Genomic DNA, 27,710 nt, shown 5'->3' with positions numbered 1-27,710 from the left:
CGAACTTTGGTATAAATTTGTTGTTAATTTGAAAAATATGCACCATTTATTGCAATTTAAAGTACAGAATATGAGATACTTAAATTACTTACAGAACTACATATATATATGTACATAACATACATCTGAAGGATGTATTATTAATTTTGTTAATATAACTATTTTCTTATTTATTTAATTTGTTAGATCCAATGTTCTTCCTGCTATGAACGTACATTACCGAGAAGCGGTGTGTCTTCTGCAGCTTTCGAAATAATAGTTGCTCGTTTTGAAGTAGTAGGTCCTGCCTCCTGGCCCTCTTCCACAGTATTTTGAATAGAACGGTCAGTCTGGAATTTATTAAAAGTAAATTGATTTCGGTGTTAAAATGCATAATTATAAATAAACAGTGAATGTATGAATTTTTTAATAGCTCAAAAGCAAAATGTATCATTCACTTAATTATGTATATAGGAAGGTGCAAAAGCTTTTGGAAATTGTAAAAAGTGAAAAAAATCATAATAGGTTACACCCATTGGGAAAGAAAGATAATATAAGAAAAATGAAAAAAAGTTAAAAAGAAACTAAAAAAAAACATTTTTTAAGCACCTCAAACTGTTTTGTGCACCTCCTATCAAACTGTTGATTACTTTGTCAGTGCCAGAGAATATAGATTTTCTATAGAAGGTTCATATGCCGATTGTCAAAACGTTCCGCTTTTCGAAGGGGTACTCGTCACGGTTTGAAGATTTCACCACAAAAAAATATTAGCGAATTTCACCAAAATTTAACATAAGAAAATTTCAATGTTAGAAATGTACGCTTAAACGCAGAGCACATATGTAGGTACATATGTATATCATACGTACAAAAAGAACTATTTCTTAATGAAAATAAATCGTTTTGAAATATATAATAAAGTCATGTTTATGTTATTACCTAAATATGTCGCTAATTTTAAAGAAAATAACACATAAACTTCAAATTTGTTTGGGAATGTTTATTATGATTCGAAAGTACATTCTTTGGCATTTATTTTTTGAAGATTGGTGACCGCGGCTAGGTCTCAGACGGTCTATCCGTTGAGTCCATTTTTCGATGACCAGTCGAGCTTTTCGACTGCTAACTGGCGAATGACACGCGTGATGGTACAAAGACTGAATCGTAATCCCCGCAGGCAAAAGTCTAACGGTGTGATATCACACGATCTTGGTGGCCAATCGATTGATGCGATGTGCGGGAAGTGGAGCCGTCTTGTTGAAAATACATGACGATCACGCATATCATGAGCTTCAATTTCAGGCATCAAATAGTCTGTCTGGCGCGATAACGATCGCCATTGATGGTTACGACTAAACAAACCACACCAAACCGTTGTTCTTTAGGAGGAAATTACAGCTCTTGAAGCGATGTCGCTTGCGAAGATCGAGCGGCTTCAGTTCTTACACAAGCTCTATTTTGTAAGCTTTTAATTTAAGATCTCGATGTAAAATGCGCCAAGTCGTTGCATACATCAGTTCGAGATGCTGCGAGCGGCGTCAAATCTACTCTCCACGGTCTTCGTGTATACTCTTAACTACGGCTGCTATATTTTTTTCACTGCGAACTGCTCGTGGGCTATTCGGTCAAATGTTATCCATTAATGAATGCTGGTTCTCAAGGTGGGTGAAAGAACGATTGAACGATTTGTAAACGTTGTTCAGGAGTAAGTCTTTCTATGACGAAATTCCAAACAATACCAAACAAAAATAACATGACAGCTTGACACGACTCACGCGTGATCTGTCAAAAAAAAGGCAATTAAAAAAAAGGACCTCTACGCACAATGTGTGTAAATTTGTTTGTATGAAAATATGTACACTCATTGTTTCATGCGAAATCTCCGTTGTCACGGTTTTTGTTTTCATGTCAAAAAGTCAATGTGCTGACGCGGCAACAGTGTCGCAACATTGTATTTTTGGTAGAAAACCCGAGATGTGCCAAAAAATACATACGAACGAACGTCAATTGTCACCGCTTCCTTGCCGCTCCAAAAGTTTTGCCAACAAAACATCGTAAATAGGTATTTTTAGGTAGGAGCATGCATACAAATAGGCGCGGATTTTAGCGATTCAAAAAATTCACCACGTCAAAGCATTTAAAAGGAAAATTAAAAAATTTTAAATCGACAAGAGCTATATTCCCCCTTTTGTCAATTTTTTCTGTGTTTTGTGGGTTTGCGGGGTTGTCACTTTTCCTTCTAGATGGGAATATATTTCGAAAGTTTTTATGAAATTCATCATTAAACAGGTCAATATGTTCATGTACGGATGCTCAATTTTGCTATCTTCGAATCCCCTGATGTTAGCTGAGGCGAAACACGCTCATCGTTTTCAGCACACCTCCGAAAAGTGAAATCTTTTATATTTGTAAAAATAAAACGCTATTTTGTTATGTGCCTGCATGTGTTTGTATGTGACAAACAAAAAATCCTCCTTCAAGCCAGGCGCAGTAGCTTAACTCTAAGGGGTCGCTATTTTTTTTTTTAGGTTCCCATACATTAGGAATTTAAAGTTTGAGTTGTGCACTCCGAGCGCTCCGAACGTCGAGCGGTATTATTATTTTTGGGCCTTTTTCGAAACCTTCCAATGGTAAAGTGGATTTCTATATTGATCCTAAGGGTATAAGGGAACAGAAAACGCAAAAAGAATACAAAAAAATTGAAAGATTACGATTGCGAAAGAATTAAATATTTATTCTTCGACGAAATTGTGAACAAATTGCAGTAAAATTTGGTACTTTCTTGACTTTTATTGGAGATACAATAAATGTAATTCCAGACTAATAAAATACTCCCAGGGTGTCATCGAGGTTCCTCACATACAATCACCAATCATATGGAATGTAGTCAGCCGGATGTTCGAAAATCTGAATGATGATGGGGGTTGGGTCAAGTTATCGCCCAATTTTATCTATTTTAACCATAAAGATACACTGATTTCATTTTTATTGAGATAACTCATATGCGGTAAAAAGGCAATCGGAAATTCGAAAATCTTTATATTAGGTATATGGGGGCTAAGGGAAGTATTGACCCGATTCAATCAATTTTTGACATACAAACATACCAATGTCAGGGAAGGATTATCGCTGAATTTCAAATATATATCTCACACATTGACCGATATTCTCAATCAAAAGTCAACTATAGACACTGGAGTCACATATTCGGTACCTAGGGGCTTGAACAGCTTCGATTCGATTTGGATAAATTTTGGCACAGGCACTATTCGCGCTAAATAAATTTCAGGTTTATATCACCTGGAGAACCTGGTGTATTTTTTTTTTATCAAATAGATATGGGAAATGGTAAGCACTGCGACAAGAAAACACGTATAGCGCATATTAAAAATATAGTCAAACAGAGAAATTCATTAAGAGAAGTAGAGAATTTAATTACCCCCGCAAAAAAAAGGTTCAACCAACTGGATTTCCCAAATTGAAATACGTGACAGGAAATAACATTTTCTATCAAATCAAATATAATTACTTATGTTCAGAAAACTCTGCTTATTTCTTTAAACAAATGAAATCTGATTTGAATGTGGATCTTGGGCATCTATCCGCAAAACGATAATCTCAACAAAAAACAACGTGCAACGAATGCTAAGGTTTGTTCAAGAACATGTGATTTTCTGATCTGACGATATAAAATAAACTCTGTATTTAACTCTGATCGAGGTACTCATGTAGTATAAACCGAAAAACGCAGTCTACAACTATAAATGCACGAATAAAAACCGTTCAACATGTGGCGAAAACATAATACTTTGGATATAGGTTTGGGGCCGAGTACATTGAAGATAATATGCCACTAAAATTGGTGTTTGAGAAAGGTGGCGATCCCAAATGCACGGCTAAGTGTACAAAAGAGAGATTTAGGCTTAACAACATCGATATAATGAGTGGCTTGCCCAATCCCTGGAGCTAAATGTCATTTGTGGAATACAGTCCATAAGAAGAAAATGCTTAAGTAAAAACGACGAGCTTTGACAACATATTCTGAATTCATGGAACGCAATTCCAGTATGCTGTGTTCGATCAGTTTAACACAACCATGAGTTTCCAAAACCAAAATATATATATTAAACTAATCAATCAACATCAACTTCATTAATTGTAGATCACCGACCTTATTAATATTTTTCACTTAACTGTATTATTATTAGTATTTGGTATTGAATCTTTGGTATAAATTAATTAATAGGATTTTACGTAAATACTTTTAACTTACATTATGCTTGTGTAAATTGTGTAAATACAGTGTACTTAGGGACATATCTGCCACTGTAATATCAATTGGGTTTGATATTTTTGAGTCGATTCCATATAGACTGTAATAAAAAGAACCCAATGGAATTATATATTAAATCCTACACTTGGAACAGTTATGGAGTAAGAGTAACTTTACTACACTTACTTATACAATAGTGCTTCTGACGGTCCCTGCAGTCGTCCTTCTACTTTGCTAATACGCAATTTGCGCATATTTTCCAAAGAATTGTCGCAAGAAGTTTGTATCCTCAACATATTTCCTTCTTGTTCGCCGAAGCTTTGTTGAAGCATTTGCTCAAAACCACTAGTTTGAGGAATATTCGGAGTGGGATGATATTTTCTATCATAGTATTTGTTTTGATTCATAGACTGTTTAATCGACGATGTTAATAATTCCGCCCTTTGAACATTATGTGCATGAAACACAGATGTAGCCAAAGAAGAATACTGGAAATATAAAACATATAAGTACATATGTATATGTATATTATTAAGGAATATAAGTATATTTATATTAAATTATAATATTGTTACAAACCTCAGCATCGATTGTGCCAAATGAAATTAAACTTTCAGTTATAGGACTTGTTTTGTTATCTGTATCGTTTATCAGTGCGTTTCTCAGTTCTTCCGCAGCATGTTCTCTAATATCGTTCAAAAAATTTACGGCATCTGGTGGGGCTTTCCATTCTGGGTTGGTTAATGTAAATCGGATTAATGAAAGTTCCGTTTTACCGTTGTCCACTACGCTCTTCGTCGTACTATCATCAACGTTGCCTTTTTGTTTTGTGTTAGGCTTAGGAAGTTGCCAATCAGGGTTGCCATGTTTTCTAACATCCAATTGAGCAAATGAGCATACATTTCCAACACCCTTTACACTTACTGTAAAACTTCTAAAGAATTTTACCAGTTCCAGAGATTTTGGACGGAACACAAACATTAATATAAATGGAGTCACAAGCGGACTAACAATTTCATTTAAGAGGTAACCCTACAATTGTAAATGTTAAAAATAAATTATGTACAATTATTTTTATTAATAATAGAACTTTATTAAAAATCTTACCGCTTTAAATTGAAATAAATTTTCAAATTCTTTTCTTACAGCCACTGTATGCGCTCTATTCTTCCAATTAGATGGTAGATAATGCACATGCGCTAATATTGCGGTCATCAATTGTTCTGGGCACCATATTAAATTTTCGTCCGGAATCATAGTTCTGAATTTAAAATTTTTATTTTATTGATAATATAAATTTAAGTGTAATTTGTGATTTTATGAAAATTGTAATGTCAAGTAGGAATAATAAATTCTCGCAACACGTTGCTACAAATTAAATTTTTTTCTTTTTTCTAACTTTTTTTTTTCTTTATTTCTTTTCTAACTGTGTGTATCTTCTCATATTAATCGAGATAGATATGGAATTAGTTATTTATAAATTATTAGGATGTCTGAAATAATAAATAATAATAAATACTAGTTACTGTGTGTCCGTCCGTCTGTCCGTGCAAGTTGCAAATGGAGTAAAACTTGAGATATCTCATATCATGAAACTTGCTACATATGTATGTATGTTGATTGACAAACAAGGACGGTTTGATTGAGTATCGGATCATTGACACGCCCACAAGACGGTATTAAATGAAAACATATAAAGCATTCCAAATTATGATATAAAAATGCAATTTGACACGGGCGATCGCAGTAGTGAGGGGCACTTGTGAACTGAATATTTTTCAAGAGCATGCATAGCCCCGCCCCGAAGGGTTGGGTGAAATCAGATTATAACCATACTCACTTGTTATATAACGGTTATGTAGAAAACTAATTAAATTTTTTGTACTAAATAAATACGTCAGTAACATTAAATTTTACAAATAAAATAATAATAGGTAAAACGGATCAATACTTAGGTGTAATCATCGAAACAAATTACGTTGAAATCATTAAAATTTCATCAAAAATAAAATTTTGGCATTTGTAAGTATTTCTGTGCAAAAGCACTAAGTATTAAGTACTAAATAATATTAAAATGGATACTTTGCGACAGAAACAAAAACACACCAAGAAAAATTACTTTGAAGTACATAATTAAAGGATTTTCTCAACGCGTTTATATTATCTGTTATATCGGTTCATTTATACGTTCTAACTTGAACAAAAAGAAATGCAAAACGAATTAATTTATCAATAATATTTTTATTCATTTGGACATGCTATACACATTTTCAATTAAAGATTCTTTACGTATCGAATTCGAAGTTACTCAATTTTTCTAAGAAACAACGCAATTATAACGCTGAATATGACTATTGGTTTAGACTTTGGTAATTAAAATAAAATAATTAAATACCAAATTTGCTTGTAATACATTTTTTTTCTTCAAATACATTCTGAATTCTTACACAAATTTTTTTAATAAAAAGTTCCGCCAACACCTGAAAGAATTTAGTTCTCCTTACTTGCTTTAAATAAATTTAAAATTCTATATCACTTGCGGTCATCTATACAAAATACTTGGTCACAAAGAGAATTTAAAATAAATAAAATTTAAAATTTGACAGAGGAACATTTTGCGGTGCATAAAGGGAGATTGGGTTCATACGCAGAAATATAAAGTGGTAGGGAATAATTAATTATAATATATGATTACTTTTATAAATTTCTTTAAAAAATCATGTTTGAATTAATATATTATATTGTTGTCTCATTGTCATATTTAGACTTTTTTAAAATGCTAAAATTTTAAAGCAGCTAACGGTAAATTTATTTTTATGTATAATTCATAAATTTGTTGTATGATGATATTAATTAAATTTACCTGCATATCAATCCAATAACAGAGAGTATAGTGATAATCGTTAATACGTGCTCCACTTGGAAAACAAATTCGTCATATATACCTAATGTTAAAATTAATACCAATATTCCTCCGGATATAAAAAGTATATTCCTGAAATGTATTTATTTAGTAATACATTAGTACTGTTATGTTTATGCATAAACCGACCTTGCTACAACGGCCATTAACGGTGAGGAGAACGAGCTTAGATATCTATCTGCATATTCATAAGCACGATTTAAACGTGCATCTAATTCATGTTCTAATTCATTAAAGTGTCGCAAGTATAAGCGACCATAATTAGACCATGTTCGCATTCCTAATGTCCCTGGTTCTTTTCTTAAAATCTGTAGAAAGAAAATTAATTTATATATGTAATTAACTGTCTTTGAATATTAAAATCTAGGGTAAGTAATTCCAATACGAATCATAGCTATAGGTTTTGCTGGTTATACTGTTTTTTTTTAGAACCAGCTTCTGTCCTATTGTACGAGTATCACAGTAATTGGAGATATGGTATTTAAAATTGTTAAGTTATTGTCATAGCATTATTTAAAAAAAGCAACGATATCATTTTTAGTTTATTGCGTAAATCTATCATTTCCAAAATGGAATAGTTATGGTCGTTAAGCAACACTTCCAGCAGCAAGCTGTTATTTCAGCGAACTAGTTCTGTTTGGATCAGTAGTCAGGTCAGGTCAGTGGTAGTAAGTCGTTAAGTCATTAATTCGATAGTCTAAGATATATACAGGTATGCATGTACTATATAATACTTACATTAGCGTATGAGAACAGGAAATATAAGCACTGCCACACAAAAATAACTGGAGCCAATATTAAATTAGCTACTGCTACCCACATAATAAGTTTTGACAATCGTTGAGCTAATTCGACTTGATTGGTACGAAAGTTGAAGTCATCTCGAAGTTGCCAATTATTCTGAAATGGCGAACCAGGTCCTTCTATAAATAGAAATTATATAATTTAACTGAAAGATATTTTCTCATGTTTTCGTAGTTAGTGTGCAGAGAACCATACTTCATATTTATTAGAATGCGGGTCCACAACTATAAACGTACGTTTTTTCTAAAATGTTAACTTTTATAAAAAAAACAGTTATATTTGAAGCTATAACATTTTCGCATCTTCTTGCTAATTGGTTTATTCCTCCCCAGAATAACTGCAAACATGAATAAGGCCAAAACCCCTGTTCTGATAGTCATAGTAGACAGGATATGGCTATAGGGCGGGTGACGTAAAGCTTCCTAGTCGCTGTTCTCTAAATAGTTCTTGAACGTTTTTGCAACAAGAGGCGGAGCGTATGAAAAATTACTCATTCTCGTTTATGGTTAATCTCATGCAAAAACGACATCAAAATGTTATAGCATATAATTTCCTTGCTTCGGAATATATCCGACTGTTTTTAAACGTTTAGAAATGGCTGCATAAATGACTCCCATATAAATTTAATCCTCCTCTGATCTTTGCCAACAATCTGCATTGAGTAATGTTTCTAGTTCCTCATCTTCAAACTTTTTTGGTCGTTCAGAACGTATTACGTCTTCAAAATACTTTTAAATCGCACGGTCAGTAGCAAATCTCATGAATATAGTTATAGACCCAATAAAAAATCCTTTTTAACTTACTGAATAGTATAAAATGTATATTAAACAAAAGTCCACGACTCAACGTCACATATTCTCCAAGCAGTGGTATATTAAATTTTACAGGTAGAAGGTTTTTGTTCATAAGAGCTACCATATAGTTTTTAAATCTGCAATAGAAAAAATAATACGACATGAATGTCGACATTTGGCTGCTTTACGGTAAATAAATAGTTAATATAATGTTAATATTTTCCGTTCAAGTAAAAGTAAACATTCGAATTTTATTTCATCGGACAAAAATCAAAATTGTCAGTTTACTATGATTATTAGACAAAAAAAGCCGAACTTTTTTTAAAATGTGTTCCCCGTTAACCCACTTATACTATAATCAATAAAAAATTTAGGACCCAATATAATCAATATAAAAATACAAAGCTTTGAAGGGATTAAACAATTTTTTGAGTGCGGCCGATTATGTTATACAAGGTGCGTTCCAAAGTAAACAGGACTTTAAAAAATAGAACAAATGGTTTTTTCGGCAAAATAAATTTATTTTATTCAAAATAGTCTCCTTTTGCTTCAATACAGCTTTTTGCACGGTCCAAAATCATGATGAACGAATGCTTTAGCTCGTTGCAAGCCTTTTGAATGGCCTCTACGTCTGCATAACGCTTTACTTTCATGGGCAAATGCATTTTTCCGAAAAGGAAAATGTCGCACGGTGCCATATCAGGTGAATACGGGGAGTGGTGAATGGTTAAAATGTGATTTTTAGTCAAATAATCGTCCTTCGAATGTTGGTTTCTGAACAATTTTTGGTCGTCAGTCAATTTGTGCGGAACAAACCGTGCATACGCCTTTCGTAAGCCCAAATGTTTGGAGATGTTCAATTCTATTTCCATGAATTTCAATGATGATTTCGGCTGGTTTTTGATGAATTCACGCACATCGATGGAATTTCCGGTGATCACGGATTTTGATTGGACAACATGTTGATCGTCATTTATATCCTCACGACCACTTTGAAAACGTTGAAACCACTCGTGCACTCTGCTATGGGATAGGCCATCATCAACTTTAAAACAAAATTTAATGTTGGCTCTTTGTTCGAAGCTCATTTTCGCACCGATAACAAGAACATACTGACACTTAAAACGCAATAACTTCACTTCCAATCAATGAAATGTCATGAAAATGTCACTGGACAATCGATAAAGATAGCAGATTTTAAAGCACATATAGATATAAGCGACATATAGATGGCGCCACCAAGGGGCGCTAGATTCAAAAAGTCCCCTTGACTTTGGAACGCACCTTGTACTATCACAATTCGTAATTTAGCTTATGATGTAAGTTACATAGCTTCTTTACTACATTTTGTCTTGTTTCTTAAAAAAAATACTAAAATCAACCTAACTAACAAAACAAAAAGGCACATACTCATCAATATATTAGAGGCTTCACAAATTTTTTTACATTAGAATTTAATTTAATTTAGTTTTTATACATCAGAAACTCATCAGATTCTCATTTAGTAAAGCCGTGATGTCAGGTTTGACGCTAAGCTCTGTATAATGTGTCTTGTTATGCTTCTACTTAGGACAAATTGATTGGTAATACATTTTTTACATAAAATGCAGACAAACAAGTATAGTCATCCTTTGGTTCCTGGGTAGGTCTGTCATGTATGAGCAAATTTTCCAAAAAAAAAAGAATACATACCTTAAAATTCGATGATATATATCCAATTCCGTCAATTGCTCTTTATCAATACACATATGCTGCTCAGACTGGACTTCTCTTATCTTCATTTTTACTTCATGCCACGTTGTGTTATCTATTTCTTTCTGTACAAATATAATTTTTGTAGCATGAAATATAAGGTAATTGTATATACTATACACAGCTATGGACATATAAATGGCACATTTTTTATAGCTTATTTCTTGTGTTACGGTATCATAAATGTTTTTTTTTTATAAATAAGTGTTTGGGTTTTTTTAAAAGGTACATTCTTTATCTTCAATAACAGTACAAACTGAAGTTACAATTCATTGTTAAAAAGAAATAATGATCAAAATGCAATAGCTTTGGTATAATGAGGTGGACACATAATTGGCACAACCTAAAAAAAGAAGGCCAATTTAGTTCATATTGCAATTTTATAAATTTTGATCCATGCAGACATTTTTATTGTTAATATTTTGTAATGTAATCTTTATTTTTAATGACTGCTTTACACCTGCGTACCATACTTTCTACGATATTCTGACATTTAGTTTTAGGTTTTAGTTTAGCACACCAAGCTTTTTTAACGGCAGACCAGAGATCGTCCATATTTTTACCATTGACCTTTGCAATTTCAGCCTTGACTTCATTGCATAGGCTTTCAATTGGTTTTAAGTCAGGGCTTGCGCTGTTTTACTAGCTTCGAGGCGTGTTTGGGATCGTTGTCTTGCATAAATTTCCATTTAATTGGCATAGACTCAAAATTATTTGTTTCCATATGGTCTTTTAAAATGTGCAAGTACTGAAACTTGTCCATTTTTCCATTGATTCTTACCACAATATTTCGCCTTGTGAGTGCACTTAGAATTATATGATTGGTACTAAGGACGATGTACAAATATTCTGATATCTGGTCGCACCATGTTAAGCTTTTGTTTCTTCACTCCACTTTTTCAAAAATTGAAGTTTTTCTTTTGATGAACTTTGATCAGTCTTTTTGAAAGGATTAGTTACTTCCTCGATATGCGTCCGAACAACTTTGCCTGATTCAGACGTCTTCTAACAAGTCTAGTTCATATTTCTTAGCCCAATGATTGGTTAATATCAGCTGCTACCTCCCGTGATGATTTAAATGGATACATTTTGGCGATTTTTACTATAACAGTGTTTGTACGCGTATCCGTTTTACGTGGCCTTGCCTTTCGAATCCTGCCTTTGACCAATACTTGGGAATTCGCAATAGATGATTTGATTGCGTTGTATATTTTTTTACGAGAAATTTCCATTAGTTTAGGAAATTCGGCCCCTTTTTGCCCTTCTTTATACATGCTCCAAATTATTCGCCTTTCTTCTATTGTAGTATGCTTTCCGGACCCCATTTTATATTCTTTCTTTCACTAAAATACTTTTAGTACTACTTCTGCAGAGTAATCTGTGCCATTTATGTGTCCTGTCAAAATCAGCATTGACTACGCATTATTGATAACGGTAAACAAAAATAAAACATAACGGAATATTTGGGCAGTACAGAACAACAATGGGAAATTTTTACATTTTAATCAACTTTAAATGAAACAATTCTAGCATTTATATGAAATCAAACTTTGTGCGATTTATGTGCCCATTGCTGTATGCAAATACTCTTCTATCATGTCTAAACATTATTATACATTATTTACCATTAAATGGTAAATAAATTAAAATATAAACTATGAGCAATTTTAATAAAACAATTTTAACTACATTATCATTAGAACTAATATATCTGTATTCAAATATTACTATTCACATACTTCGTCAATGTGGAGAGCGGTTTGATAGAATTTTTTCATATCCATATATTGAGTTATTAAAGAAACAACTCGCAAAAAATGAACAACGAAATAAAGTATTGCTAGAAGGAATAACAAATATGTAAAACCATTAAAGTTGGCTATGCATTGCCTTGTTGGAATAACAACGTCTCTTAAAGTAACTTTGGTATGGTTACTCGGTGGTGGAGAGTCTCTGAAAAAAATAACACATATATATTTAATATTTTAATTTTGCAGCAGGTTATATTTAAGAAACAATTTACGGAAAATTAGCAATTTTATGACAATTTTTGACATTTTCATGATTTTTTTGTTGTTCAGTGAACTGTTGTTGTTTTCTATTTAGTTTTTGTCTAATTTGTATTTTTAATTTATTATACCGCCACTAAGGCATGTCTTGTGAAAATTCGGCATTTAATTTGTGATACGCGACGAATTATAAATAGCAGAATTGGCTATATACATAGATCTGTTCGAATAGTAGAAGATTGTTATATTTAAATTATCTTAATTTTAATTAAATTGAAGAAAATACACAAGGTGATATATTAACTTGTTATATGTTTTAGTTTTTCATCCGGAAATATTCCAAAAAATGAGGTATCATTTCCATACTTAAGCAATGTTTTGAATATCACATAACATAAAAATGTTAAATAATTGTTGTAGACTTTGGGAACTAACTTAAAATTACTTTAAGTTTTCCTCAAAAATATATAAATTTACTTTATTTCCTATCATTTACAACGTTTTTTTTTAATATTTTACCACTTTCGCCACAGCGTCGTCCTATGTATAATTTTTAAAGTATTCAATGAAAGCTGATCGAATGTCTTTAGTTTTATGTATTTATTTAGATCAATGTATTTTAATCAGAAAAATAAGTAAGAAAATTTAGGATCGGGCGCAGCCGAGCATTAGGTACCCTTGCAACATGCATGTATTAAATAGCTGAAAAATTTTCGAGCCTATGAAGTAAATTAACTTATGGGGCAATTTTTTTGGTATCGACTTTAACCTTCCAAAAAGGAACTACAGTAAAGGACAAAACTGTTCACGAAATTACGAATATTTCTCTTAAATGTTAGAAATTTTATTAGACAATACACAATTAAAAATTTATTCAAAAGGTTCTCAGTTTAAACTTAATTAATTAAAAATATACAATTTGAAATAAAATGTAAGTTTGAACACATTTGTCTATTGTCCCTAAAGTGTGGTTAATAACACGATAATATTTTGTATGACCACCACGCGATTTTTTTACTCATTACATCCTCAACAACAACAGTATTGTGCCAGTACATGAGATTCTCTAAATTATTTGGGCTTATATTTAGCCATGCTAGGGGGGTCCGCTACCACAACTTTAGACTTGGAGCTTTGCTTTTGGCTAAAATTTTTATTTTTAATGTGGCCCAAAGGTTCTTAATGGAGTTCAGATGTAGGTAGCGCAATTTTGTAATTTTTGCGGCATGTTTTGGATCCTTGTCTTGCATGATAATGTTTTCTTGTCCACGTTCAAGTCCGAATATATCTAGACTTGGGAGTTGTGAGTCCTCCAGAATATCAATATAATCTGTGGTATGCAACGCCAAGATGTTGCAAATTAAATGACGAATAGACAGACGGACATATTGATCATCCTGTTCCATATACATATATTATACAATACAAAACGGTTTTTCGATTTGAAACATGTTGCAGGAATACACAAGTAAAAGTATCAATTAAATCGAAATTACCCAAATAATACTTGATAGTTGATACAGTATATTGTAAAAGTTAGTAACCACACTACGAAGGCAAACTTGCACAACTGAAAAATCTCATCTAAGGCTATAACTGAGAATCCATGCTTTTGATGGTAATTGTACATGCGAGTAAAAAATGAATCCAAATCTTCAATATGATTCCATCGAGCTGAAAATAAAAATAAAACGTTAGATGTAATATTTTCTTATTAGAACATATTTTTTTGGAATATAAAAACAATGATACACTTTCTATATCTTTATTTCTCTCTCTTTATAGAATTAAATTAATTCGCACAGATTTTTTTCTTCCGTTTATGATATAGATAGTTCTACCGAGCGCCTGTTGCAGCCTTTTTCTTTCTTTCAAATAAATGCATACTATTAAATATTTGAAATATAGCGGACAGTAGGGATTACAGCTAGGCTTCTCGTTCTCTTAGCCAAGAAAATTAAACTGTTTCTATTAAAAATACTCGTAAATATACCGACTTTTATTGATAACCTGAGCAAACATAAGCATAAATTGTGAAAACCTTTAACTTAATCAGTGTATTAAGTAATTTATGTTAATACAGAAGTTGAAATTGCCTTTAGCAGTTATATTTGAATATTTTACTAATACGCAGATGTATGTATGTGCATATACACCTATGCCAACAAGCCAACGACGATTGATGAACTTCGTACGAATATCGAACGTGAAATTGCAGCCGATTTATGCTTGAAAGCCGTCGATAATTGGGGTCAGTGTCTGGACTTCTACAAACGTGCCCGTGATGTCCATGCAAAAGAAATTGAGTTCCACACTTAATGGTATCGAATGTACTTCCACAGGAATAAATAATTTCATAAATATTCCAAACCGTTTTTGTTTTATTTAAACTTTTGTAGCGCTCTTATTAAAAATATTATTTATACTAAATTCAAGTTAATTAAGTCAAATGAGATATAAATGATATAAACTCACCCAAAGGAGCTAAATTTTATATGGTATATGGGGTATATGAGGATTACCAATCAAAGGATGGGATTAAAATTTGAACTTGCTAAAATCTACTCGAGAACATATCCCGACGTAATTTTGTGCAGATAACATTGGTCTACAGTTGTTTTGTTAAGATAGATTTTTGATATATTTGGGGACATAGTTCATGAAACTATCAATGGTTTTCAAAGATTTGTCCTCGTCTATTTCGACATTATTACATTCATTGGACATTATAAAAATCAGAAAACATGTGCTGTAACAATATTATTCCACATACAACGCTTTGAAAAATTGTTTTATCATTCCTAATTTGATCACATATTAATTCACTACGTTTATGGAGAGAAAATAACTTTTGGTGTACCATAGGTGTTTCACTCCCTTATCATAATTGTTTCTAGTCCATGCATTTGAAACAAAAGCGAAATTTCTGTTGACTAAAGCATGACATTTTGTAGATCTTATTTATAATATTTCCATGTTTGATTTTTAGTAGAAAAGGTGTGGAGAACCGTAATCATGATAGGAAAACTAAATTGCTATTACTACGAAGTTAATATTTATCAAAATATTTGATACTAAGTTATCTTAAAAAAAAGAGTACATTTTCATGAACTGACCGATGCATTGATCTGGGATAATTCGTAGAACGATATCGCATATTTTCAGCATTAAATTATAATAGTACTGTGATCAAATTGAATTTTTAATTTATACTTCGCGTGTTTTTCGAATCGGTACATTTTTTTCTTTGTAAGTTTTTAGTACTATTAGTGACATCTATTTCACGTCAAATTATTCATTAGTATTTGAGATACGCGAATGTTTTGTGTGGCTCTAAAAGTGAATTCTTCGATTTTTACTATGTCTGAATTTATTGGACAAAGAAGTGCGATAATGTACCATCTCATACTGCATTCGTGATCATTTCGCCACATTTTCAACTAATATCGGCCCACCGCATTCCCCTGATTTACATGCCTTCATGTAACTTCTGGCTATTCAGCAAATTCACATGACCACTCCGAGGAGTTTTGACTCAGTTGAGGATATAAATCGAAGAAGGCTTTGATGGCCATCACGGCGGAGGATTTTTTCAAGTGCTATGATGCATGGAAAATTCGTTGGCATAAGTGTATTGCAGCGGGAGGGGATTACTTGCAAACCGTGCACACACCTTTCGTAAGCCCAAATGTTCGGTCAAAATGCGATAAATCGATGTTTTGGAGATGTTAAATTCCATTTCAATGAATTTCGATGATGATTTCGGCTGATTTTTGATGAATTCACGCACAGTTTCGATGGAATATCCGGTGATCACTGATTTTGATCGTTGATTTTGAAAACGTTGAAACCACTCGTGCACTCCGCTACGGGATAGGCAATTATCGCCATGAACTTGTTTCATCAATTGAAACGTTTCGGTCAAAGTTTTACCAATTTTAAAACAAAATTTAATGTTGGCTCTTTGTTCTAAGTTTATTTTCGCACCGATAACACAAACATACTGACACTTGAAAGACAATAACTTCACTTCCAATCAATGAAATGTCATCACTGGACAATCGATAAAGATAGCAGATTTTAACGCACCAATCGACATATAGATAGCGCCACCAGGGAGCGCTAGATTCAAAAAGTCCTGTTTACTTTGGAAAACACCTTGTATATTGAAAGGTGCCAAATTTAATATAATGGGTATAAGAGGATTCGTTCATATTCAGCTCTGAACCACATTATTTTTTAGAAAAATCGTCCACTTAATTTCATTAAAATATCACAAATATTGGCCGATTTAAACGCTTTAAAATCAGATGGAAAATCATCGGAAAATTCTTTTCTTTTACGTAGGTTGCGTTTTATATTTCGAGATTAGAGGACAAAAACAAAATTTACTCATTGAAAATCGCTGTATCGCTGTAGTTGGTGCAGATTGTGGGGTCTCCCTTTTTGTGGATTGGACAAAGCACACTTAAATTCCAATCGTTGGGCAAGCTTTTGTCCGAACATATTTTACAAAGAAGCTGATGCATGCTCCTTATCAGTTCTTCGTCGCCGTGTTTGAATGGTTCGGTCGGCAATCCTTGGGCCCCCCGCTTTGTTGTTCTACAACTGTCAAAATATGGTGCCCTTTCATTACATACGTATCTATGTATATGTACAATGTCATTATTGTTTGAAGAAATCTCCGAAAATTTCAATTTTGGGTTAATAGAATTTCTATCGCACTTCACTTCCTAACATGTTTCACATTGATTAATTACTATTTGAATCAGTTGTATTAATTTTGGATAATATAATTTATTTTTATATGTTTCCTGAATATGTATCTGAATGAAAGCTTTCCCTAACGTGATATAAAGAAATCTGTTTGACTGCTTCCCTTTTTGATATAAAAATGGTCGTCTAAGGTTTCTTCATCTTCTATATTGTTTATAGAAAAAATTGAACTATTAGAAGTCGTTTCATCAATTTTTCTGAAATAATATCCTCATTATCTTTTACTCTACTCAAAAAGTCGGCTACTTTATTTTCTTAACCCTTAAAATATTCATTGTCAAATTGGTACTCTCCAAGTTTTAATAACCATCTTTTGATGTCGGGGTGACATAACATTTAGAATGTAAAAATTGTATCGGTTAGTGGTCAGTTAAAATTTTGAATTTATTTCCATAAAAGTATGCCCTAAAATAATTAGTTCTCCATATTATTGCCGGAAATTCCTTATCTGTTGCGGAATAATTTCTTTCGTGATTATTCAAAGTTCTTGAAGCATAACACACTGGATGTCCTTCTTGTGGCAATACTGCACCAATCGCATAATTGGATGCATCTGTTTGTTGTTAATATAAATTGTTTTTCAAAATCTGGTTAGCGTAATATTGTGTGGGTACAATTACATTTATCAATTTGAATTTTCAGATTTTTACTTTCGAGAACTTTAAAAATTTCTTCTATTGTCTTATTGTGTTCGTTTAGTGACATGCTAAAAATTAATATATCGTCTAGATATACACGTGCTTATTTATATAGTCGCTCAGGATTTCATTCATTAGCCGTTGAAATGTGACTGGAGCATTCTTTAGTCCGAAAGGCATTCTTATAAATTTATAAACACCATGCGGTGTTACAAAAGCTGTCTATCTTCTGATTTTACTAGAATTTGATGGTATCCTTTCGCTAAATAAAAGGTAATAAAATACTGGGCTGACCCTAATTTGTCTAAAATGGAACCAATGTTTAGAAGAGGGTATTTGTCATATATTGTGACTTCAGACAATTTTCTATAGTCTGTTACAATTCTGTATTTCTTTTCGCCTGAATTATCTTTTTTTTCGGCACTACTATTAATGGACTCGAATATCTTCAGTGATTTTTTTGGATTATTCCTTGTTCTTCCATTTCCTTAATTTGTTTTTTTTTTTGGATTATTCCTTGTTTTCCATTTTCTTAATTTGTTTTCTAACCTCAATTTCGTGATACAATTTTGAATTAATCTGTTGTTGCGTTGTGATTTTAGTTTCGTGTTAAATTTTCGTTGTGTTAGTTAATCTACCATCATTTTTGAATAATAATTTATTTTATCACTTGAGCAATTTAGATATTTCATTTCCATTTTTCGTCCTCTAAGTGGTGTGACTTTCCACCTTATTTTTGCGTTATTCTTCTTCTTTACTGGCGCAGAAACCGCTTACGTGGTTATAGCAGAGTTAGTAACATCGCGCCAGTTGTTTCTTCTCTTCGTAAGGTGGCGCCACTTGGAGATTCCAAGCGAAGCCAGGTTCTTCTCCCCCTGGTCTTCCCGGGGTCAAATGCTTTCAGAGCTGGAGTGTTTTTATCCATTCGGACGACATGACCTAGCCAGCGTAGCCGCTGTCTTTTAATTCGCTGAACTATGTCAATGTCGTCGAATAACTCATCGTTCCATCGAATGTGATATTCGCTGTGGGCAATGCGCGAATTACCATATATCTTTCGCACTACTTTTCTCCCGAAAACTCGTAACGCCGACTCATCAGATGTTGTCATCGTCTATGCCTCTGCACCATACAGCAAAACGGGAATAATGTGTGACTTATGAAGTTTGGTTTTTCTTCGTCGAGAGAGGACTTTACTTCTCAATTGCCTAGTTAATTCGGAGTAGCACCTGTTGGCAAGTGTTATTCTGCGTTAGGTTTCGACGTTGTTGTTGGCGTTGATGCTGATTCCAAGATAGACGAAATTGTCTACGACTTCGAAGTTATGACTGTCAACAGTGGATGTCTAGTTGAGAGTGCGACGACTTTTTGTGGACTGGTCGAGCTTTCGTTCGACCATATTCTACAAAAGAAACTGATCCATGCTCCTTATCAGTTCTTTTTAGGTAGGGATTCTCAGGCTGATTCATAAAAAACTGCTGTTATTAACCTCTTCTTAATCAACATCAGTTTGCTGAGTAACTTTCCTGGCTTTGCCTATTCGAGCATAAGCAATCTTGGCAAGGGGTGTCCTGCCAATTGAGTGCTTTTTGAACTGTGTTCAATACAGTCTATCTCCATTGGTTCACCTTGATTTTGTCTATATTGATTATTATGAATTTGACTATAATTTTGTGTAAATTGATTCGGTTGGTATTGATCGAAATTTTGCCTAGGGTTTCCTGCCGTTTGTGGTTTTTGGAAATAACTCCAATTTGTTGGTCTATAATTATTACTATATCTTCCATTATTGTTTTGTTTAGATCGTCTAGATATATATTCTGTTTAGCATCATTTTGATTTATTTGATTGGACCTTGGACCTTGATTATTAACATTAAAATGTTTATCATACGAGTACCTCTGTCCTCTTTCAGGATTTCTATTAGTCCATTTTACTATCGGATTATCTCCTCTTGATTTGAACTTTCTATATTCTGGTCTAATGCTACCATCCTCAAATCTTTTACTTGTCATTTTTTCATTATATTATTAAAATTTTCTTCTTCATAAATTTTATCTAACAAAACGCATTGTGTCATTTCTTTTGAAGTATTACATTGCTTCAGTCAATGTAGTGGTCACCTCTATACTTCATCCAAAATCATCAAAAGAGTGCCTAAAAACTGCCTTATGGCCTTAAGGGGTCAAAATATCCGGAAATAATACTAGACATTGAGTGGGGAATATGCATCGACATCTGGGGGCAATAATTGCAACATGTATATAAACTTTTTTACATAAATTAGGCGCATTTTAAGCTTTAGGCTTAATTGTTTTTGTGTAAAAAAAATATTTTGATATGCTATATTTTATGTTAAATGTAAATTTTTTGAAATGGATAGTAAAAAACTGAAAATTTATTAATTTTAAATCAAATAAACGTGTCGTAAATTAATAGAACTTGGTGTATGTAAACTTTATTGATTTACAGTACATCAATTGATTACTACGCATAAATAGCTTCATATCCAATATATTAAAAATTTTACCTTTATTTGTTTCGGGAACCATATGTATCATAATTCCACTATCTCCTGGTGTATCGTCATGATCTTGAATATGAAAGTCTTCACTTTCCTTTTTAAAAGGATTACCTTCATTTAAGGACTGATAATTGGTATCCGCATTCAAAGCCATTTCTGAAACCATAAGAAATGAATGTGGTAAATTGAAATATCAAACATAATTAAAAAACAATAATAATATGAGTAAAAAAATGTTTTCTTATTCTTCTTATTTAATTTCAAAATTGCTATAATTGAGTATGAAATACACTTATTAGTAGATTACTGCAATTGTGCAAGTTATCTTCATATGTACACTTACGTGTCGAGACAGTAACAAAACATCACGAATGATCCTGCCGCTAAAGGAAATGTGCCCTGCGCGAAATTTTTTGTCATTATGAATGATTTATGATAATATGAATTATATTGTGTTTTAGGTTACTTAAACACAATAAAATGAATTTTTTTTAGGTTCCAATATATATATTTTTATTGTACAATATATAAAAGAAATCATAAAGTATTTGAAAGAATAAAAAATGTAAAGTATTCTCAAAATTTAATCTAGTCGAGTTCTCCCTAGGTGTCACATGACTCCCAGTCTGAACAACCCCCAACAACCTTCATCCCTCTCCGATAAGACGGCCACAAGGCATCTCCTGGTTCGTCGAAACATCACATTTGTGTGCAATTCCTGCTCTGGCTGCTATCATTTTCTGACGTTTTCGGGCCTGCGCACAATACATGGGTGGAGTGTGTCATTCGTTGCCATTGGCTGCACGAGCATAAATGGCGTTTGTCACTTCCAGGATCACTACGAAGTTACCACGACAAACACGATTTCTACAACTGACCTGAAACAGGCTAACGAGCAAGATCAAAGAGATAGTTGAATTTATGAGCCGGGAAAGCATATCGATAGCAGCGGTCCAAGTAACCAAGCTGAACAGCCGCACAGAACTCCGGACATGCGCAGGTGTCAACGTTGTACGTAAAAGTCGCGAGCGTGATAGTGGTTTAGCCTTCATTTATCGACGGCGACATCTACAATAGAATGTCAGGGTATAGCTATCCGGTCAAGCGATGTCGAGCTCGAAATATATAGTATATACATTATCCCAGTTACTTGTTGCCCTACAAGCTGTCCGACTGATACTTGGCTACTTTAACGCGGACCACGATCTTTGGCACCACTGCCTGTCATACGATTGTGCTGGGATCGAGCTGGCGGAACGGATAGAGGATTCGACATTATGCACTATGAATGACGAAACAGACTAGCTAATGGTTGTCTGATAAACAGCATAACCTAATGACCTTTGCTAACATATCATCAGACCATCTGCTCATAATAATCTTGATTGAAAAATACTTTTCAAGGTCCTTCCAGCGTTGAAGAGGTGAACTATGAACTACCTGAGCGGTCGGCAATCATTCGTACCATTTCGAGGTAAAAAAAAAAATTGAAAAGAATTAAACATGGGGTTCCTTCATCTCTTCGTTGGAGTTTAACTTCTATATCTCGAAACTCCCTTTCTTTCACATCGTACACCGACGATTGCACGATAATGACGTCGAGCAATGGGATCGATGGCATGGTCTCAAACGTAAACGGCTACTTATTTGACTTTTTTTCTTTCTCGCTGCACGGAACGTAACACTCCTCCCCACTAAATTCATAGCGACCTTATTCATAAACTGGACGAAGAAGTATAGTCATAACTGTGTCCTTCGCTCCTCACATGACCGCGATGATTGCTTAAGCACAAAGCCATAACAAAAACCTCAAGTCCCTAGCCGGCAACCCATGCAAAAACACAAAAAAGCGTTTTTGGCAACTTACAAGGCAATCCGCCGACCGGTCCCTAACTACGCCGCATCAATACGGTAGCCTGGATGCAGTGAAACGCAGACGAGGAAGCCACAAACATCTCATAACACTGCACTCTGGACCACGACAGGATGCCTCCCACCGAACAACTCTCAGTTAAGGAGCATAATGAACTCCTCTGCAAGCAGCTTCTGCTGGGTTGCTTTCGCATCACTGCTTGGAGCAAAACCGTCTCCTAGGAGAATCAACTACGTCTACGACTAAAACAATATGCCGATCAGACTTTGGTAGCAACAAACTTCAGACATGCACATGCACGTTCACAGTGGAGCCATTAATACCTTCACTGATCTTCATAAAATAATTTTCCTTATGATGTAAGCTTAATTAGATTTGAATTAATTGAATTAGGAATTGAATTAGGAATTAATAAATCGTCGTTGGATGTACACCGTGTCCCAGTTACATAACTATATATTCTCTACACTATTGCGTTTTAACCCTTTGCACTTCGCTCGGTTTTGGACGTTGGCTATCAGCTAGTTGGCGCCACTTTACAGCAGAAACAAACATTTACAAACCACCCTTGTATAACTTCTGTTAATTTTAGAACTAAGTAACGTATTATAATGATATTGGACTGATATGAATTGGTTGAGATCGAGTAATGTTTATTTGTAAGAAAATCAATACTTTTTATTTTTAATTTTGCGACCTATGATACATTTTAAAGTACTCCCAAATATACACTATGGGCTGGTTGGTGCATATTTGACGAAAATAATTTGCTTGTCGGTTGCCACTAGATGTTTCCCTGTCACAACATACTATAAGTCTCCTTTTCTTAGATCCACATCTGGAATATGTAATTTATTACATAATCTATTCCCCAGAAGATTTTCCAACATTATTTGTATAAATCTCTTAGTAATTATACAACATTTTGATGTGATTTCTTGAGCTATTTTAATAGAAAACATTAGGGAAACATGCATGTCTCAAAAAGTTGCGCGAAAATATTTCAATTCGCCGTAATTACTAATACATTTGAATGTCCCCTGAAAGGGGACATCAAAGTGGAATGCTAGAGTTACGATGGTCCCTTAGAGGGGTTAATAGTTAAATGTAAGGTGTCTTCAATTAAGTAGACTATTTATATTTGAAGACTAAAAATTAACATCATTTAAAGACAAAAAAATATGTATGTGTGTATAAAAGGAACTCATCATACTGCTGTATTCCATTATCTTATATATACGTATGTATTAACCAAATACAATGTATATACATATATATGTAGAGGGGTATAGTATCATCGACCTTATATTGTAATAGCAAATCAAGGAAGGCACATTTTAAATAGGTGTCACTCGTTTCAAATATAATAATTAATATATTTACGTATTTACAAAATATGTCTACATATGTACATATAATACATATGTATGTATATATATATGTGTATACACATTCAATAACTACATATGGATTTGATTATATTACCTTACGAAAATATTGAATAACGCACGAGAAATTGTGTGGACAATTGCTCCACAAAGTTTATTATTAATACTTATTAATATACACCTTATAAAACAATTCTTCGCAAACTTTTAAAAGGTCCATATAGGTAAATATTTTTTATTACGTTGTTGCCAAAATAGTTTTCTTTCTGGCAGAGTAATGCTTTATATTGCAGTACTGTCGCGGAATTACTTTACTTACCCATAGCTTTATTTATTTTAAAAGGATAAATACTCTTAAACCAATTTCACAATATATTTATGTGTCCAAACATTTGCGACTTTAATTATAATATTTTTAACTTCCTAATATTTACAGAGACTCACTATGTTTATACAAGTTAAACTAAACGCAGCTGATTTGCCGAAATTGCCATATCGAAATTTAAAAAAAATGTTACCGTAACGCTCGAATTTTAATATAACAACCATAGCACACGCATAATGATCAAAAATAACTGGTCTTGCTATTATGTCATAAAATTTTACAAAGGCTGATTTCCATAAAGTAAAAGGTCAACCGTCAACAAGGGAACCTAAGTGGGCTTTACCCAATCCACAAAAAGGGGAACACCACAATCTGCGTCAGTTACAGTGGGATAAGCCTGCTTAATATTGCATATAAGGTCTTAAGGTGTGAAAGATTGAAGTTCATCGTCAATAAACTAATTGGAAATTATTAGTGTACCCTTAGACCTGGAAAATTTAGTATCGACCAGATTTCGACACACTTCACCTCTCATTCGACTTTAAAGCCGCCTTCGATACTGAGCAACAGCAAATCTCCACTGGATCGGGAAGGATCTCTCCCACTCTCTCTATAGTGTAACTTTTTCAACAAATTGCTGAAGAAAATAATGTGATCTGCAGAAGTAAATAGAGAAGGTAGAATCTTCTATAAGAATGTACAGCTGTTGGTGAACGCCGATGATATGGTATCTTTGGCCTGAACAACTGCGCCGTTTGTTCTGCTTTCTCCAGACTGGATAAGGAAACGAAGCGCATAGGTCTAGTTGTGAAAGAGGGAAAGATGAAATATGCCCTGTCATCAAGCAAATATACATCGGATTTACGTCTCGGCTTTCACATCACTGTTGAGAGTTATAACTTTGAAATTCAATTCAATAGATAATTTCATCTAATTTGGACACTCCAGTTTTAAATGTTTCCGATTCAGTACATGGCGCTGGAAGCAGACGAAGAAGAAGACCTCCTCTCCATTGGTAAGTTCAGGTAGGGAATGACCTGACTGCACTTGGTATCTCGAATTTTAGCCAAATTCCGGAAAGTCAAAACCACTGGAGCGCTTTTGTTATCTCGGCTATAACCGTGCAAGCGATTTCTACGCCAGTGAAGAAGATAAAGAAATAAGACGGCAAGTTGCCAGCATTGTGTTACTTACATATATACCATACATAGATGTAGCACACTAGGGGGACTCTCTTGCTCTTGCAAGATTGCACGATGACACAAAATGCAAAAATCCTATACCGAAATATGCAAGGCCAAGGGAGCACCCATTGCAGAATCTAATAATATAAATGGCTTGATTCGGTCAATTTATTGAGAATGACCATGCCCAGGGCATACTGATATTAAGGAGCGAACTCTTTTCCAGCCTGCTGAATGGCAGTGAAAGAACAATGCCAGGAGAAGGCGAACCCGATTCCCCAATCAGATGACAATGAAGCAGACGTTCCATTGAAGAAGTTCGAATAACAATTACCTGCCTGAAGAACAACAAAGCGGCGGGGGCCGATGGATTACCGGCCGAGCTATTCAAACACGGCGGTGAAGAACTGATAAAGAGCATACCATCAGCTTCTTTGTAAAATATGGTCGGACAAAAGCATGCCAAACGATTGGAATTTAAGTGTGTTCCGCCCAATCCACAAAAGGGGAGACCCCACAATCTGCGCCAACTACCGTGGGATAAGCCTCCTCAACATCGCGTATAAGGTTATATCTCGAGTATTGTGTGAAAGATTAATGCCCACCGTCAACAAACTGATTGGATCTTACCTGTGGCTTTAGACCTGGTATATCAACAACCGACCAGATATTCACCATGCGCCAAATCTTGGAAAAGACCCGTGAAAGAAGAATCGACACACACCACCTCTTCGTCGATTTCAAAACTACTTTCGACAGCACGGAGTTGCCTTTATCCCGCGATGTCTGAATTTGGTATCCCCGCAAAACTAATACGGCTGTATAAACTGACGTTAAACAACACCAAAAGCTCTCTCAGTATCGGGAAGGACTTCTCCGAGCCGTTCGATACCAAACGAGGTTTCAGACAAGGCGACTCCATATCATGCGACTTCTTCAATCTGCTGCTGGAGAAAATAATTCGAGCTGCAGATGTTAATCGAGCAGGTACAATATTTTATAAGAGTGTACAGCTGCTGGCGTATGATATCAATATCATCGGCCTCAACACCCGCGCCGTTAGTTCTGCTTTCTCCAGACTGGACAAGGAAGCAAAACAAATGGGTCTGGCAGTGAACGAGGGCAAAGCGAAATATCTCCTGTCATCAAACAAACAGTCGTCGCACTCGCGACTTGGCTCCCACGTCACTGTTTACAGTCATAACTTTGAAGTTGTAGATAGTTTCGTATATGTGTCGTATAACCAGCATAAACACCAACAAACAATGTCAGCCTGGAAATCCAACGCAGGATAGCTCTTGCCAACAGGTGCTAATTCGAACTAAGTAGGCAATTGAGAAGTAAAGACCTCTCTCGACGAATAAAAACAAATCTCTGTCTACTATATGCATCACTGCACTATACGTATATCCAAGAGGGTATTATAATTGCTTGACAATCATTGGTAGTTTCATCAGGCCGCTGTGCGTCGCTCTCACATCTTTTGCAGAATGGATATGCCTCTACAGAGTACCGTTACGAATCACGACCGACCAGGGATCACAGTTTGAAAGTACCATCCAAGACTGATTTTCTTCCGCCGCGACTGCACTTCGGAGCATGCGCGCACCGACTGGATTCGGTAGAGGGCGTTCCTAGCTAACGATCGAGCGGCCGGTCAGTTGTCTCCGGGCACCTGGAGAGTGAGGACAAATTTTCGCGCGACGTGTTTCTGTGAGACGTGTAAGCCGAAAATGCAGCGTTCGTTAAAGCGGAAGTACTCGATTAAATTCTACGTGAAACTCTGCTGCAGTATTCTGTTATAATGCTAGAAAACACAAAACGTGTCAGTTAAAATAGTTCCATCTCATATCTTCGTAGATGCCAGTGAAAATGTATTTGCAGCCATAGGGTACTGCTAAACTACTTAGACCGATGACTGAAGGAAAGCCTGATCTGTTAGAAAAGTGTGAAAATCTACGGCCGACAATGCTTTGAGCAAGGCATTTCCACGTTGATTTGTTTTTCTACTTCCCCAGTCGAAAGCCTAGGCATTGAAATCTCCCGCTATTTGATTCCGCATATTCGTTTGGACATCTCTAACTAAATCGTCAAGAATGAAATGAAACATTTTGAAGAGGTATCAACGTATAGTAAATCTAAGCAATTACCAAATTTATTCGGAATTAGATTTATTTGGTTCAGACGCAACTACATAATTTGTTTGAGAAATTTGTTAAACTATGACTAACTGCAGAGCTTTCCACGAAGTACACAGTAAATTAAAATCGCTCAAACAAATTAGGGGTATTCGCTTGCTCTTGCAAAACCCTTGCACGGTGCAAGAATTGCATATATTTCCTCTTGGTGCGCCGGCACAACAACAAACACACGCAGAAAATTATTTGCAATGGCTGTAAATAATGTCAGACCAAAACCCATGTATATTTGCGTGCAATGTTACGCAAAAATTTAATTGCAACCCTGTT

The 27,710-nt window shown here is 34.3% G+C and overlaps 1 protein-coding gene across 1 annotated transcript; it reads right to left on the bottom strand.

Moving 5' to 3' along the window:
• Positions 1-5: 5 nt before the first annotated feature.
• LOC120773770 (autophagy-related protein 9A) lies at positions 6-24,194 on the bottom strand. The gene is made up of 14 exons (XM_040102849.1): positions 24,053-24,194; positions 20,479-20,628; positions 14,031-14,208; positions 12,265-12,478; positions 10,466-10,590; positions 8,783-8,910; positions 7,914-8,098; positions 7,305-7,483; positions 7,116-7,247; positions 5,360-5,513; positions 4,832-5,284; positions 4,439-4,740; positions 4,253-4,352; positions 6-329 (listed from the first exon to the last, which is right to left on the bottom strand). The coding sequence occupies exons 1-14, from the start codon at positions 24,054-24,056 to the stop codon at positions 204-206; spliced, it is 2,430 nt and encodes an 809-aa protein (XP_039958783.1). The 5' UTR covers positions 24,057-24,194; the 3' UTR covers positions 6-203.
• Between the last annotated feature and the right edge of the window lie 3,516 nt (positions 24,195-27,710).

The sequence above is a fragment of the Bactrocera tryoni genome, chromosome 4 (genome assembly GCF_016617805.1).
Source record: "Bactrocera tryoni isolate S06 chromosome 4, CSIRO_BtryS06_freeze2, whole genome shotgun sequence".
In the NCBI taxonomy this organism is placed as follows: domain Eukaryota; kingdom Metazoa; phylum Arthropoda; class Insecta; order Diptera; family Tephritidae; genus Bactrocera; species Bactrocera tryoni.
This window is presented reverse-complemented; position numbering and strand designations above follow the sequence as displayed.